This window comes from Prionailurus bengalensis, chromosome E3, assembly GCF_016509475.1.
Source record: "Prionailurus bengalensis isolate Pbe53 chromosome E3, Fcat_Pben_1.1_paternal_pri, whole genome shotgun sequence".
Classification (NCBI taxonomy): domain Eukaryota; kingdom Metazoa; phylum Chordata; class Mammalia; order Carnivora; family Felidae; genus Prionailurus; species Prionailurus bengalensis.
The window spans coordinates 4,087,931-4,104,356 of NC_057357.1; the positions used below are offsets into that span (position 1 = coordinate 4,087,931).

At 58.4% G+C, this 16,426-nt stretch overlaps 1 protein-coding gene across 1 annotated transcript in view; it reads left to right on the top strand.

Annotated features, from left to right (window-relative positions):
* The window catches only part of SDK1 (sidekick cell adhesion molecule 1), an 883,215-nt gene that overhangs the window by 836,807 nt on the left and 29,982 nt on the right, over positions 1-16,426 (top strand). Inside the window, exons 36-40 of the mRNA XM_043561368.1 lie at positions 5,144-5,259; positions 6,800-6,986; positions 8,412-8,549; positions 14,125-14,286; positions 15,181-15,306. Of these exons, the coding sequence (XP_043417303.1) occupies positions 5,144-5,259; positions 6,800-6,986; positions 8,412-8,549; positions 14,125-14,286; positions 15,181-15,306 (729 nt within the window). The remainder of the gene's footprint in view (positions 1-5,143; positions 5,260-6,799; positions 6,987-8,411; positions 8,550-14,124; positions 14,287-15,180; positions 15,307-16,426) is intronic.

Genomic DNA, 16,426 nt, shown 5'->3' on the forward strand with positions numbered 1-16,426 from the left:
TAGCCTGGAGTCCGTGGCATTGATTACTTTGAAAAGTAGGTTTTCTGTGACCAGTTTCCTGATTTTTCTTGTTAAGCTTCCTTAGAATTGTGTTTGTTCTGGCTCAGCAGTGACGTGATTGGAGCAAAGACAGACATTTGAGCTGGAGGGCAGAGCGCCAGCCTGAGTGACAAGGCGCTGGGCCGAGGCGGCCGCCCCAGGACCCCAGGAACGTGGCCTTGAATCCCCTGCCCACCCCCAGGTGGGAGCCGAGCCGAGCTGCCCGGCTTAGAGTGGGGGGTGAGTGGAGACCTGGGGCTGGGTCCTGCTCTCTCCGGCCCCAGCCTCCCCTGCATGAATGGCGGCGACGAGCCCCCGCCTCTGCGGGCCATGAGGGTGAAGTGAGCCCAGACGCCACGCTTCAATGCCGCCCTCAACGCCGTTGTCACGCCCCTCATGGGCTGCTAGGATTCCAGCAGCCGTCAGACTAGATGAGAGCACTCTACAGAAGGCCCTGCAGATTTATGGAGACAGGGGGCTGGAGGTTGAGGAAGGGGCGATCCTCATCTTCTCTGTTTATCACGGATTTATAAAACACCATCTTCTCACTTTGAACTGTCTGTTGCAGGCTTTTAAAAAGACTACCGTGTGATGTCGCACCGAATGGTCGTTGACAGACGCTGAGTTTCTCGAGGCAGGGCTGGCGGCCTCGTGGGGCACCGCGGGCCTCAGGCTTTATGTTCGGTGATGGCAGTGATTCCCCTGTCTTTCTCCTGTGAACTGTACCCCTGCCCAGAAGGGAGCGAAGCCTCTGTGTCTGCAGGCCCAGCTCACCTTTTGAGATTCTGCTCCTTCCCGACTTCCCTGCTCTGAGTCATTGCTCTGTCTCCAGTTCTGACTTGGCCCCCACTGAGCTGAAGAGCCATGATCTGTTTAAGCCTCCTTTATGTATTGCGAAGGCCCCGGAGGTTAGATAATTACCCCGAGCTGGAGCCTGTCTCCAGGTATCTTGGCTTAGGGGAACAGATGTGCTGGCCAAGTGTGCTGAGAAGGTAAACTACATTAGAGAATTCTGTTTCCTATTTACTTCGACAGGAAATCAGGAAGAGTGTTTGGCCAGAAAGGGGTTGATGTAATTAAAGTGAACTGAGAAATGTGTAATTTTTTTGATTATATAAAGAAACACTTAACCTTGTTACATTAAAATGTTAACAATGATCCTCAAAGTTTCCGTTAAAAGTTTGCTCTACCCAAATAATGAATCACTGGGTTACAAAAAATGAAAGTAGAAACCTAACATGGCCTAGCATGATCTAGCATGGCCTATCATAGCCTAGAATTATCTAGCATGGTCTAGTATGGCCTAGTTTAACCTATCATGGCGTACCATGGCTTAGCATGATCTAGCATGGCTTAGTATAGCCTAGCATAGCCTAGTATGATCTAGCATGGCCTAGCATGATCTAGCATGGCTTAGTATAGCCTAGCATCGCCTAGTATAGCCTAGCATGGCCTAGCATGATCTAGCATCGCCTAGTATAGCCTAGCTTGGCCTAGCATGATCTAGCATGGCCTAGCATGATCTACCATGGCTTAGTATAGCCTAGCATAGCCAAGCATGACCTAGCATAACCTAGCATAGCCTAGAATGGCCTAGCATGGCCTAGCATGATCTAGCATAACCTAGCATAGCTTAGCATGGCCTAGCATGGCCTAGCATGATCTAGCATGGCTTAGTATAGCCTAGCATAGCCTAGCATGATCTAGCATAACTTAGCATAGCCTAGAATGGCCTAGCATGGCCTAGCATAACTTATCATGGCCTAGCATGGCTTAGCATGGTTCAGCATGAATAGATGCCTGGTGTGGCCCCAGGTAGCACTGGCATCTGATGACTGTCTGTCTGATGTGACCTCAGCAGGTACCCTGCCTTGTCACCTCCGTACCCTCGCCCTTCCCATTCCTGTCTCTTACTTCGCCCGTGCTTTCCTGGCCCGTTGTCCCATGTTAAATCTGCCCCATTTTTGAAGGATACTCTGTTTCCAGGAAAGAGCCTGTGTCCCCCAGCCAGAAGTGACTTCTCGTGGCCCTTGGAACCTGCCCTCACGTTACACCCTGTATCATAATTATTGTGACCTCTCTTGTTACACCTGTTTCCGCATCCTTGTATCCACCTACCCCTCAGCGCCAAGCCTAAGGCCCGGTTGACATTCAGGAAATTTCCAGCACATTGTGCCATGGCAACAAATAACTACAGACTCTGCGTGGCTGAAACACCAGTGGCAACTTCTCTCGTGCACCTTCTCCATCCTTCAAGGCCAGCTCTTTCTCTCCAGCTTCCTGTCGTCTTCTTTCAAAGACACAGACTGAGGGGTCAGTCCCCATGCAGGACCTGCTAGGTCAGGTGGTTGTGGGAAAAGAGGAGGTAACTGGCCAGGGAACCCTCTGGAAGCTTCTGCTGGGAGGTGGCCTATGTCACCCCTACCCACATGTCACTACCACTCCCCTGTCATTGACCAAACTAGAGTCAGAGGCGGAGGGTCCGCAGGGTCCCTGCAAGAGAGAGACTTCCACGGGCCAGATGGATGACCCTCCCATGGGAGGGGACGATGTTTTGGTGGAGGGTGGAGGGTCTGTAGCTCAGGACTGTTAAGTGACCAGGTCATTCTGGTGATCCAGTGGGCCTGGAGCCAGGTGGCCATGAGCTAGCACTCTCTGCTTCCCAGCAAATTAAGACTGAGCCAGGGACAGCCATTTTGTTCCAGTGGCCGTTTGTTCCCCAGTGACTGATGGCTGATGGCCACGTCGGGGGCAGCGAGTCCGCCTAGGGGGTTGAGTAAGCTGCCCGTCCTGCTCTGTGGGGCTTGCCTGCCAGCGTGCAGCCCCCAGCACCCAACCTGCAGGGCATCCCTACACAATCAGCCAGAAGCCCAGGAGATTCCAGAAATCTCCAGGCACAGGGTGCCTCTAGAAGCTTGTGCTGTCTCTGGCGGCTCTGTGGCTGCCAAGGACTGGCTCACAGCTGTGTGGCGGCATCGTCAGCCCTGACATGAGACGTGCAGAGAGAATCTCCACTCTGCACCTTCACCTTTGTGAGCCCCTCTTCGGTGCTGTTTGCAGGTGATCTGCTATCAGCAAATGCCAGAGCGCGCTGCACTAAATTGCTTCTAAAAACTGATTTCACGCATGTTCCCAAAACATTCTATACACCACGGGGGCGAAGGGGGGAGAGCCATCAGACAAGGGCTCATCAGAGGCTCCATCAGTTCCCTCCGAACATGCTCCATGCCAAACCAGAACTGCATCTGGGGCCGTACACAAGGGTACCTTCCCCAGTCAGGTCATCCTGCAGGGACGGAGACCCAGAAGCTTCCGGGAGCCAGAAAAGTAGGTCTCGAAACCGACACGCTCTGCTCTGTGTTTACACACATTTCTCTCTCTTCCCTGCCTGTGTCATCATCAAAAAAATCCTCACTCCCTGCGGCATTTTTACGGCACAAAAGCTCTGTGCGACAGGACAGCTGGTGGGCACATCGGAGCATCTCAGCTTGGGGACGGCAGTTCACGTGGCTCAGCCACCCCGCACGCGACCGGCGGGTCTTGTCCAGGCACGTGGCCCCTGAATTCCAGGAGCCGCCTCGAGCCCGCAGAAACACTAGTTTCTGTGGACCTCCGTGTCCGGAGAAGGGTCGTGGGCCCAGGGTTTGAAAAGGAAACCTTGGGGTTGGAGGTCGGGGGAGACCACGCACAGACGGTTCTAACCGACTACCGGGGTAATGGCCGTGCTCAATTTCGCCTTTCACGTTTTAATTGTACAACAGTAATTTTGCGATAGAGTTGCCGATGGCAAACATGCAAAAGACATTAACTTTATTTATGTTTTGGATTATTAATGTGGCTGTTAAAATTCCTCCAGTTAGTTTTGATTGAATTGTTTTTTTTGTGTGATTCTGTTGTTTAATGGAGCGGTAAATAAGAATTTCTGATAATGAGGCCAAGCATCTGTCACAACAACCTGGTGTGGGTTATTAACATTTCCATTAACGGCAGGGTGGGCAGCGATAATACGGCAACCACACAGTTAGAACAAAATAAATAGTCGGTGTCAGGCTGAGTGGGTGTTAATTACTATTTGATTCTACACTGGGGGGGGAGAGGGGAAGGGGTGACTCTCGAAGGTCGTTCTCTCCCGAGAGCCAGCGTGCTGGGCTGTCGCCCTCGGACAGTGGCTGTTGCGTGGTCTCCGTGCGTGGCCGGGAACGTGCTTGAGTCGGAAGGCAGTGCTCGTGGGCCCGTGGGCCGAGCCCCCCCAGACGGCTCCCAGGGCTCCGGGGTCCAGCCCAGCACAGCCCTGTTGGGGTGCACACAGGCGGGAGAAGGGAAGGACTCCCGGGAGGCAGAGAGAAGTGCGTCCCGCACAGATGCCCGGCAAGGAATGCAGAGACGGAGCGGAGACGTGTCCTGTGTGTACACACGTGCTCTCGGTGCCATCCCAGCTTCCCCAGGGCCGCCTGCCGGGCCACGGCCACGGTGTCCTCTCCGCCTCTCCGGGCACAGCGTGGTCCCCAGGGCGGTAGGGCAGGGTCGCAATCGAGGACTGGGTCCTCAGAGTTTGAGCCATAAGGGGCCTGGGTAGAGGGCAGGGGACGGGGACCAGCCTAGGCTGGTCCTGTCACCGCTGGAGGACGGCCCAGACCCGGGGAGCCAGGCTCCACGACGCGAGATTCCTGAACTTGGGACGGACACGTGGGTGCCTCATTTTCTCCGCGTTCCGTCCAAAACGCACTGCCTCCCTCCACCGTGAACGCGGCAGCATGGTGCGTACGGCCAGCGGGACCCGCAGCTCGCTCAGCAACAGCCCCCCACCCACGTCCCGCGCCCACCCACGACGCACGCAGATGACCAGATCACGCTTTTGTTTCTGAACACTCTGCCAACCGCGTCTCAATATAATTATTATAATTAATATAATTTTCTTCGTAATTCTCCAGATTCCATTTTATGCCAACTGAAAACGTGGTTCCGGGAAGGGTGTGTGTGGCGCTCCCTGGCCTAAAAGCTGCACGGCCCCGGGGCAGGCTCTGAGGCCGCCCACCCTGGAGGCAGGGGCCCCGCACGCGCCAACAGCCATCTCAGCCCCTCTGCTGTGCTGCTCTCTCCCCAGCCCCGGCCATGGCCCCGCAGAACGTCCAGGTGACCCCGCTCACGGCCAGCCAGCTGGAGGTCACGTGGGAGCCGCCGCCACCGGAGAGCCAGAACGGGAACATCCAGGGCTACAAGGCAATGCTCTCTCGCATGGTTTGGCTCTTCCTTCCAGGTCACTTGGAGGCCCGGAGAGTGGCCTAAATCCACAGAGTTCCCAGCGGCTTCGCTGGAACCCTGGCTGCATGCCACGGCTGCTGCCCCCGGCTCACTCCGTCCTGCCCCTGCACGCACAGCTGACCGTCAGGACGGAGAGCCGGGGTCGGTGCTGAGCGGCTGGGGCAGGCTCGGCCTGACATTGCCTCTCGGCCTGGGGGTGGGGGCCTGGTTCACCGTGCAGCTGGCTTGTGCCCGGCAGCCCCTCCCTCCCAGGCCCCGCCCAGCACCCTCCCTGCTGCTGCACCCGCTCTGGGGGCCTCCAGTATCTTTGCTGACAGCAGAACAGATCTGGCAGAAGAGAACAGGTTCTCCACCCCGACCCTGCCCTTGGAGCTCTGTTGAATATTCCATGAGGCCCAGGTCAGGGGGCCCAAGAATTTGCATTTCTAGCAAGTTCCCCCAGGGGTGTGGTTCCTAGGCACCCCACATTGAGAACCACCACACTAAGGTTCCACGTTAGCTCAACATTCCGGAGATGGGGCAAAGGAAAAACAGGAGGCCAGTGAGTAATTACCCAGAGTAGGTTCATCTGGGGGCAGGAAGCTCCTTGCACACCTGCCTGGAAGGCCACGTTTTCGTAGAGAAGTCAGAAGGATCAGCTAAAAACAGCCTGAAGAAAGCAGCCCGGGGCCGTCCCTTGAAAACTCCCCCTTCCTTCTCCCGAATGACTCTCCCCGACTGGTATGTCGGAGCCCAGGTTGGTCAGTCATCAGCTTCTGTGGACCAGCCTGCCCTGATGACTATCGGGCCAATTAAATGTCCATTTAAAAATCATTTTGGTCAGTGTTTTATGAAAATAAATACCTTTCTCCACGGCAGGGCTGTTACAGTGATTAATGAGGTAATGGGAAGTCTTACGAGCTTGGAGGCAAGATGCTATTTATGTATGTCCAAAATATGTTTTCTAATTTCCTTAATGATAAAGACATTGAACTTGGGTATTGATCTCAAGTCAGTAAGGCCTGTTCAAGCGTAGGATCAGATTTGCTCAGTTCCGAGAGCAGGACCGGACCGTATCTTGCGGGCAGGAGTCAGCAGTGCTCGTGGCCGGGAGCCCACATGGGGGCAGGAAAGCTGTCCCAAGCTCTCTGCGGCTCTCTGCCCTGTGGGCCAGTGGCCCTCGTGGCCTGGCTGGGTTTCGCCCCCCAGAGCTGAGGTGGGTGTTGTCTTTGGGCGGCCGGGCTCGCACCGGCTCGGGGCAGTGGTTCTCGGCCGGCTGTCCAGGGAAACGGTCCTGCCAACCCACCTCCTCCAGCCTCTGTGCTTGGGCCTCAAGTCCGCCCGTGAGCATGTGCAGGCCGGGCGGTGGGGGGCAAAATGAACCCAGGAGAAACACGGGCCGAGGTCCAGTCCTGCCCAGCGCTCACTGGGCACCTCCCCCACCAGTTTAGAAACCAGGGCTGCCACCCCTTCCCCGTGACCCCATGGCCCGCCTCCAACCTCTGGCTCTTATCGGCAGGTTTACTACTGGGAGGCAGACAGCCAGAACGAAACAGAGAAGATGAAGGTCCTGTTCCTGCCGGAGACCGTGCTGAAACTGAAGAACCTGACCGGTCACACCCCTTACCGGGTCAGCATCTCGGCCTTCAACGCGGCTGGAGACGGGCCCCGGAGTGACCCCAGGCAGGGGCGCACCCACCAGGCCGGTAGGAGAGCGGCGTGTTCCGCGGGGGCCCCTTCCCCACGGCCGCGGGTGGCCGAGCCAGGCTGGATGAGCGGCCCCTCCCTGTCCCCACAGCCCTTTGCTCTGCCCAGCCTGTGACGCACGGCTGTCGTGTGCCCGGGGCTTTCTGGAGAGAAAGGCCTGGGTTGCATTCAGCTGCTTTCCCCAGCGCCCACCCCTGGCCTGCTGCGCGGCGGCGCCCGTGAGACGGCACCTGTTTCCCGAGGACCCTCCCGGGTCGCCGAGGGCAGGAGGGCTCCGCCTCCACACCCAGGCCTCCTTCCGGTTCCCTCGGGGAGCTTCTTGCTGGGGCTCGGCACCGGCGTGTCCAGATCCCGGGGGAAGTGAGTTCTTTGTACGCCGAGCCCAGGCCACAGCGTCGGGCGCTTCCAGGGTCGCCGGGTTTCAGGACCACACCCGCAACAGCTTGCAGCCGCTTCTCAGACACCCGCCACCAGCCAGGCGAGAGCACTGCACTGCCACGTGCCTCGCCGCCTGTGGCCCCACATCCACACACACAGCACGTGGCTCCCTCTGTCACGAGTGCCAGCTCCCCAGCGGCCTAGAGAACATTAGGAAGTGAGTCAGGATTCCAAGGGGATGTCAGCTTAACCCTGGTCCCGCGGACCTGGGATGCACTTTGTGGGACCCAGGAAGTGTAAGGCTGGGGAAGTCGGGGAGACCTGTCCCGCTCTGGGCTCCCAGGCATCCTGCGTCCTGCCTGAGAGAGGACTGGCCAGCGTGCCGGGACTCTTTCCTCTGGGTCTCGTCCAGCAGCCGGACAGGGGCCGTTTCTGGAATCCAGGGTGGGTCACCCGTTCCTTACCAGAGCACTGGGGACTGCTCCGGGCACCAACCCCCACACGGAGCCCAGGCAGGGGGCGGCGAGCGGGGTCAGCAACCCGGCCACCCGCCTGGCTGTCTGCGTTCTGCGGGCAGCTTCCCCCCACCCGGGGGGCTCACTGGGCCCCCCTGTCCCCAGCCCGAGGGCGGACACTGTGACGTTTCAGAGGAGGGCCGGCTGGGGCCCCAGGGGAGAGGCCAGGAGAGGTGGGCAGAACCACCAACGGCCTCAGAGCCCCTGCTGTCCCCAGAGGAACGGGATGGGAGCAGCTGCTAGAAAACGGGACTGTCTGCATTTCATTCTTTACTCATCTTTCTGGTTTTGTCACCGCATCCCTTAGGCTCCTTGTGTTTAAACCCCCATCATCTTGTCTCCTCTTCTCGGGAGAGTCCAGGTGTCTGATTGATCCTGGAAAGTTCAGAGGTGGTCGCACGGCGTTGAGACTTTTATGGAGTTGAAAATAACATCTAGTAGCGCTTTTATTGTACGTGGAGGCACAGACGTGTGTGGAAATGGTCTATAAAGGAACTTTACCAACAGTCCCTTCCCATCCCATTCTTCCAGCTCCGGGGACCCCCAGCTTTTTGGCGTTCTCAGAAATAACCTCGACCACGCTTAACGTCTCGTGGGGCGAGCCGGTGGCAGCCAACGGCGTCCTGCAGGGCTACCGAGTGGTCTACGAGCCCTTAGCGCCCGTGCAAGGTAAGGCCGGGGGGGCGCGTGGGGAGGGCACGGCACTCCACAGCGTCTGCAGGGCGGGGAGTCTTGCCAGCCAGAGGCACAGCGAGGAGGGCGTAAAGCCCAGTACGAGGCGGGGGGACAGAAGAGGAAACCAGCAGCTTCCGGGCAGGAGGGGGTGCCGGCCGAGCAGCGCCTAGCAAGGGGCTCGGAGCCTGGGCTCTGGGGGTGTGGAGCGGGGACTGGGGATGCGCGTGTTCGCGGCGGAGCCCGGGGGACCCGCCCGCTGCACGGGAAGGGGGCAGAGACGGGAGCGCACCCTCGCCCCTTGGTCCCGGAAGTGCTGATCCGCCCCTGCTGCCTTGCTGCCTGTCTCTGGTGCCGTTGTAATTTCTGGCGCGTCTGTCTCCTCCCCGCTCGCCGCTGCCCCGCTGTCAGAGGGCTCCGCGGGCACTTTTATCTCGCCCACTCTGTGCCCGGCACCGGTGCCACAGGAGGGCGCCCGGCCCAGGGCGGGCTTCCCCCAGAAACGCGCGCGGCCAGACTGTAAACGTTGTAGATTATTTAATGCCTAGGAGGAGAAAATATAACCAACACATCAAATAATATTGGCACTCCATTTAAAGCCGTGATAAAAGTTTCCTTTTAAAATAAGTACTTTCAAGTAAAACGGGGGGCTGATTTGAGGAAAATTTAAGCACCAGATTTCATTTCATCGAATCTAAAATGCCATTATCGACTCTAAGATTCATTGTTATTTTACGAAGTGCTAAGAAAGAAAAAAGGCCGGCCGTAAACCGCAGCCCAGTATGTTGGCATCATCAACCCCAAATCAGAGATGTAAACACGTGAGGGGAGAGAGTCTCAGACAAGCGATGGATGCGCTTTGGTAAATAACAGTAGAGGTGGTACGGGTGTGCGGTGTGTGAAATGGCGGAGGGCACGGGCCCGGCCCCGAGATGGCGCGGCCACACCCGCTGCGTCCTCTTCAGGGCCCAGTGCCTGCGTGGGGACCAGGTGGCCCCGGGCGTTGCAGACGCCTTTTAACTAGTGCCACACGCATCGGGGAAAGGATGGCCAAAAATCATGGCCCCGAGCCACCTTGGAGCCCCTCCCCATCAAGGTACGGGTTTTCCTGTACCTCCTCAAATAAGTGACTTATTCTGCATCGATGGGCTTGTACAATCTCTCTAGAAACTCCGTGGCATGCACGCCTCGGCCCCCGGGCTGGCTGCCTTCGTCTTATAAAGAAGTACTTACCATCCAGGCAAGACCGTGGCCGTGGCCTCCGTCCGGTCGGGAGCCACTGTGGGCCCTGCTTCACGATCCCCCGATCTCTGCGTTCCGACGTCCCGGAGTCCTGCCGGCTCGCTACACATCTGTCCCCATGGCCTCCCCCTACCTTCCAGGGAGATGACCCTGCACATCTGGTTCCCCGGGCTTTGTCGGGGCCGTGGTCACGTGGCCTCTGCAGCAGCACGGCCGTGGCTCACCAGACGCCGTCTAGACGCCCGGCGCCGAGCAAGGGCACACGCTCTCTCTGAGTCCTCACGCGGTGGCCGGGCCGCCTTTATTCGTATTTCACAAGAAATCAGGCTCCGAGCCCTTAAGACAACCACCCAGGGCCTGCAGGTGGAGAATGCGGACACACGTGGGGTTTGGCCCCAGGTGGGCTGGTTTGAGAGCCCGTGATGGGGAAATGTCTGGAGCACGTGGGCTTTGGGGGGGACACGTGCCACAAACGTCACAGCGGGGAGCGGGAGAAGCGGTCACCAGCGTGTCACAGCTGCCCATGGCACTAGTCTCCCTCCCTCCCTCCCTCTCTCTCTCTGCTTCTCTCTCCCTCTCTGCCTCTTTCTCCCTCCCTCCCTCCCTCTCACTCCCTCCCTCTCTCCCTTTCTCTCTCCCTCCCTCCCTCTTCCCTCCCTCTCTTCCTCTCTCCCTCCCTCTGTCTGCTTGTCTCTCCCTCTCCACCTCTCTCTCCCTCCCTCTCTCCCTCTCTCCCTCTCTCTCTCTCTCCCTCCCTCCCTCTCTCCCTGTCTCTTTTCCTCCCTCCCTCTCTCTCTCTTCCTGTCTCCCTCCCTCTCTCTGCTTCTCTCTCCCTCTCCCTCTCTCTCTTCCCTACCCCTTCTTCCCCTCTCCCTTCCCCTCCCTCCCTCCCTCTCCCCTTCTCCCCCTTTCCCTCCCTCTCTCCCTCTCACCCTCTCCCCTTGTTCCCCCTCCCTCCCTCCCCTCTCCCTCTCTGGTGACAACAGGCAGACCTTCTTGGTCGCAAGCATCTCGCCTCTTTTCACAAGTAGTAAGACCCTCTGTCACTCCATTGGCCCTCCTGTCTGTCGGGAGGGCTGGTTCCTCTGCCTGGATTTTCCTGTCTTTGGCAGTGAGTATGTACGCTCTGGAACCGGGCAGGAGAAGGTACTTTCAGTCAGCAGCTCACAGGTCTCTCCAGAAGCTCGGGGTGCAGTCCCTGGGTGCTTGAGACCCAACCATCCAGACCCCCAAACCTTGGCCCTGAAGGTGGCATGGGCATACCCCCGACCCCCTGATTCCTGTTCGTCTGTCATGCGTCTGGTCCGGGCCTGGGGCTGGGGACGGTTGCTTCACAGCTGCCGCTAAGCTGCAGACTCTGCTGGAGTCGGAGGGGCCTCCGCTGGGTCCTTCCTCTCAGCCGCAGACCCCCTCCTGAAACCGCTCTGCCCCTGTTCCAGCCGGGGGTGAGGCTGGCCTCGCCCCCACCCCCGCCCATCCTCCCTGCCTGGAACCCAGCAAACAGCCTGTTCCCCGTGAGCAGAACCCACCAGCCCTCTTCCTGAGTGCCCCTGACCCTGTGACCTTCCGGGGGTGTCCCTGACCACTGGCCAACACCAGTGTTGCTTTTCCGGGTCCCACCATGTGCCTGCCTGGTCTGATGGCATCTGCCAGAGCCCCTGGCTTAGCCAGACAGCAGCCGACATATCCGACCCCTTCTAGCTGCCCTTTTAGCTGGCCACGCTCTGCAGCCACACAGGCCAAAGGAGGAACGCAGGCCGGTAGAGGGCAGGAACTCAGAGCAGGAGAGACTTTCCTGTGGCCTCTCTCTGCCCCCAGGCCCGTCGGGGGCATTTTGACCTGAGGCTGGAGAGGGGAGGAGGGGATCTTTCAGGTGAAAGTAAGGCCGTGCTGTCACATACGCAAAAGGACCAGACGCTCCGAGTGGCTAAACAGAAGGCAGCTTTGGGGAGCACACACAGTGCGGCGTCCTGCGCCCGGCTGAGGTCAAAGCGTCCGGCCCCTCGTCCGGCCCTCGCTGTCCCGCCTCCGTTCCCAGACACTTGTCTCTCTGAGAAGCATATTGTCCCCTCCCCTAGGGCATCGGCTGGCCCGTCTGATCAGCGTGCGGGCCTCTCGAGTGGGGGTCTCTCGGAGGAACCCAACCCTTGCCTCCTTCACGTTGGATCCGGATTTCCACCAGGGAATTACGGGGGTGGCAACCAGGTGTCCTAACAATTTCCAGTTCTTCAAAATGCCTCACAGAACCGCTGCATTTCCAAGAGATGTGGTTGCAAGTGTGGTGAAAACATCTGGGGCTGGAATCCTACTAACTCTGCGGTAACGCCAGCCCTCCCGTGAAGGTGGTTACGGACATGGAGGGCCTGTCTGTGCGGCAAAGACAGGGAGGAAGGCCGTCAAACAGTCGTCTCACCCGCTGGCGATTCTGCTGGCCGTTTTTCCTGCCTCCTGGCCGGCCGGACGTTCCTCGAGAGCAGAACACCCACCTGGCACGGGCAGACCCTGCCTGCGATCCCTCCACGGAGAAGACAGGCCCGGCTCCTCCCCCGCCGTCCCCCGCCAGTGCCCTGGTCACGGTGGGGAGCACCGAGCCATACGGAGCAGGAGCCGTGTTCTTAGGGAACGGGTTTTATGGCAGAGTTACTTTTATGTTTTTTAAGATGTTTTAAACGGTAGTATTTTATGCGATTGCACCCCGGGGCTTTGTATTGCAGGGCACGGTTTACAAATGGACTAAATAAATAAGATTGTGACATAGTTGAGATGCAGGGGAGGCCACACTAGCTGTACGTCCTAGTGGGATAGAATTCACAAAATCCATACATGGGTTTGTTTCTGCTCTGGGGAAAAGGAAGGCATTTTTTAATAAAACATAAAAAAAAAGTGAGGGGGGGTGCTCTCCAGATTAATTTTACATCCAAATGGACCCCATCCGTTTGCTGATGATGGGCAGTGTGTGTGCAAACTGGCATCCCAGACCCCTTCCTTGAGCCATGCAGGGTGAGGGCCAGGCTCCCTGGGCAGAAACGGCCCTGTTTCTCTACAGAAAAGCTCAAATTTGGAGGTCACTCGAACGCAGGCAGGATCACTCTGAAATCATCTGGAAGGGAGTCATTTAGCTGAATCAGTGTTCTATAAAAGGCACGATATGAACACGGCGAGCCGACTGGAAGGTACTTGGAGAGCTGTAGGCTAAGAGACACTCGCTTTGATGAGTTTGAAGGATGAGCCCATTTCGTAGTAAGGACGCACTTGGCTGGGCTCTTCTGAGGTCAGGGCCACACGGGGATGGAAGGTGCCGATGGCTTCGGCTGCTCGCACTGAGGGCAGGCCCAGCGGTGGCCACGCCGGGCAGTGTGTTCACGGTGCATGCGGGCCGTGCTGGGGGCGGACGGCAGGTGCCGGGTGGTGCTCCTGGCGGGCTCTGCTGACCAGTGTCGAGCGGCCACCTCACCTCTTCCTGCTCCTCTGGGGGATGAGCCGTAGACACCGGTATGTTGAAAGCTCTCAGAAATCCCGAGTGGAGAGCCTACGAGGACTTTTTGTAATACATCATCTTCAAACTTACTTAACCAGGGAGCCCCATCTCCGTCCTGGAAAATGCTGCGTTCGTATGATTTTCACTGTGCATCTTCCTCCCGAAACGTGGAATCTCAGTTCTCCAGCTACACCGAATACAACCAACACTTTCTCTTCGTCTGTGTGTTCATGAGCGAAAATGTTGTCTCTCCGTGGTCAGAGTTGTCTGAACCTGGGCAGTGATATTTGCAGCGATAGCCTTTCTCCGTCCTTGCTTCGGAGTCTGGGAGAAAGTTCTCACGAGGGGCCGGAGGCCTCTAGGCCACTGGTTAGCCAGCCCAGTCAGGCTGGAGAGCCCCACTTGGAGGAAGCCCAGCTTTTAGCTATGATGAAAGTTCCTGCCTCTTTTTCCCCGTTCTCTCCTCCCAAGTCAGGAGGCTCCAGGTCACCTGCACAGGTGACACAGAGCTCGGTGCGGCTCGGAGTGCAGCGGGAGGGGAGGGGGGCCCGGGCCGGGGGCAGGAGCACGGGGCCCCCCCCCGGTGTGGTGAGGGAGACCTGGGCCACCTCCCCGCACCGCGCCGTGAGGCTGGCTCTTGGGTTTGTCAGCCCCACTTATCAGGCTTAAACTCTAATTACACTTATCTGTGCTGAAAATTGGCTATCACCACCACTTAAACTCCTCCTAACTGCAAGAAATAGTTCCTCGGCAAGCTGGGGACGCCATCCTCGTGGTCGCGGTGGAATAGGCGGCATCCGGCCGCGTCTCTAACTCCGGCCACCTCCTGGCCTTTGCTCTCGGTGGTTCCAGGGGTGAGCAAGGTGGTGACGGTGGACGTGAAGGGGAACTGGCAGCGCTGGCTGAAGGTCCGGGATCTCACCAAAGGAGTGACCTACTTCTTCCGTGTACAAGCGCGGACCATCGCCTACGGGCCCGAGCTGCAAGCGAACGTCACGGCCGGGCCCGCCGAGGGTAAGTGGAGCTCCGCCGGGGGCCCCGCGGCCGGTGCAGCGCGAGCGGCCCACCCCGGGCTCCGTCCGGTCAGAGGGTCCCCCCTCGCTGCCCGGCAAGCAGCTCTGGCCCACCCAGAGCGGCCATAAACGCAGGAATGTTCTGGCAGCATGGGTGTCTCCAAACACCTGTGTTAGCAGCAATGTCTACAGACAGGCTTGTTAGGTGCAGACCAGCAAACTCTTCGGTGTTAAGCATGTCAAGTTTGGGGCTGTTTTCTGGAAAAACTTGGGAAAAATGAATTTTTGAAATTAGATACACAAGAAACTTTTGTTTACATTTTATTAAGTTTATTTTTGAGAGAGAGAGAGAGAGAGAACAAGCGGGAGAGGGGCAGAGAGAGAGAGGGAGACATAGAATCCCAAGCAGGCTCCAGGTTCTGAGCTATCAGCACAGAGCCCGATGTGGGACTCAAACCCACAGACCGAGATCATGGCCTGAGCCCAAGTTGGACACTTAACCGACTGAGCCACCCAGGCGCCCCCATACGCAAGAAAATCTTAAAGTGTTCACGTCACGAAGAGGAGCCACGTGGCTTCCCACCCACCTAAATGGGTTTGGCATTTGTTGACAACCTTAGCAAGGCGAGGGTGACAGGACCTCGGTTCACAGGGTGCACGCCCCACGCCAGGCACGATCCTGGGCCCGTTGCACGGCCCATCTCTGCTCACGTCCGGTCAACCCGGGAGGCCAGGGTGGCTTTCCCACGTCTAGGATGAGAAGACTGTGACAGAGCGAGGCTAAGCCAGATGCTTGGGGAAGGAGACAGAACCTGGCCAGAGCCGCCGACCCCCTGTGGGATGAGAAGCCCCCAAGTGCCCACGTCCACCCTCCCCTGTCTCTTTTATCCCGCAGGCTCCCCGGGGTCCCCCAGAGATGTCTCGGTCAGCAAGTCCGCCTCTGAGCTAACCCTGCAGTGGACGGAGGGAAGCGTGGGCAGGACTCCCACCACGGGCTACGTCATCGAGGTCAGGCCCTCAGGTAAGGAGGGGGTTGGGCACCTGCCAAGGAGCCTGTTCAGCCTAGCGGAGGCGAGTGTCAGGGCCCTCCGGCCTCCGCTTGGCCTCTCTCTAAAGATGTGGAGACCACGAGGGCGACTCGAGGAAGGGCGAGGCACGTCCCTCCCTCCGCCGTAACCTCGCGGGCCTGAGATTCTCGATGGTTGGCCACAGTACACGTGCCTCAGAGCCCGGTCGTCGTCATCCTCAGAAACATGTACATGAAAACACAGGGACGCTTACAGACGCTTGCTGCTCCTCGGGAAGATCCAAGAGTGTTTTCTGATCCCCGCCTCAGGCTCCGCCTGTTTGCCCGACAGACAGAGTCCCGCTCGCTCCCGGTCAGGGCACAGATTCCTGTCCACGCCCTCTGCCCCATCTTTTAGGCTCCCGAAAATGAGGTCTCGGTCCATTCCCTACCCTATCTGCCCGAGGAGGGTTTTCGCTCTCTTCCTCCCGTTCAGCTGTAATAACGAAGCATGGACGTTGCTGGAAGATCAATTTCTGCTGCGTGGAGTCGGCTACTACTCCTTGGAGCCATGGGGGCATCACCCAATGCAGAGAACACCGAGAGCGTCCACTGTGGCCTGCAGGTGGTTGCACCTTCAATCGTGAGCACCTGAGCACGAAAATACAGGGTGCGCCAGGGCTGCGGGCAGAGAGCCCTCTGCCAGAGCCCACCCTCAGCGCCGGGCGTCATTTTAGCCGGATACTTAAAGGAGCTATCACACCAAGAGGGAAGGGCTGCGAAGTCACTTAGGACTGTGCCAGATGCCCCTCCCCCATCGAAGTGCTCTTCAGAGGTTACTCGTTGTAAGCACCTCCTAGAAACTTCCAGGTAGAAATCTGGCGCCCGAGACCCAAACAGGCCCCGTCAAAGGCAATATGTAAAGTTCTTCAGCCCCTGAACTCACACGTTCACCGTGCCGCCCCGAGGGGTCCTGGAGCTTATGCTGAGCGAGGCTTTCGGCCTGTTCTGGAAACGGAGGGTCGCAGATGGGCGACGGGCCTCCTGCGGCCACTGGGTTTCCCCGCCCCGTCCCTCTGAAAGCCGGCGGCCCCGAGAGCAGACAGCAGGCTCTCCGCCGAGGACACTTGATCCC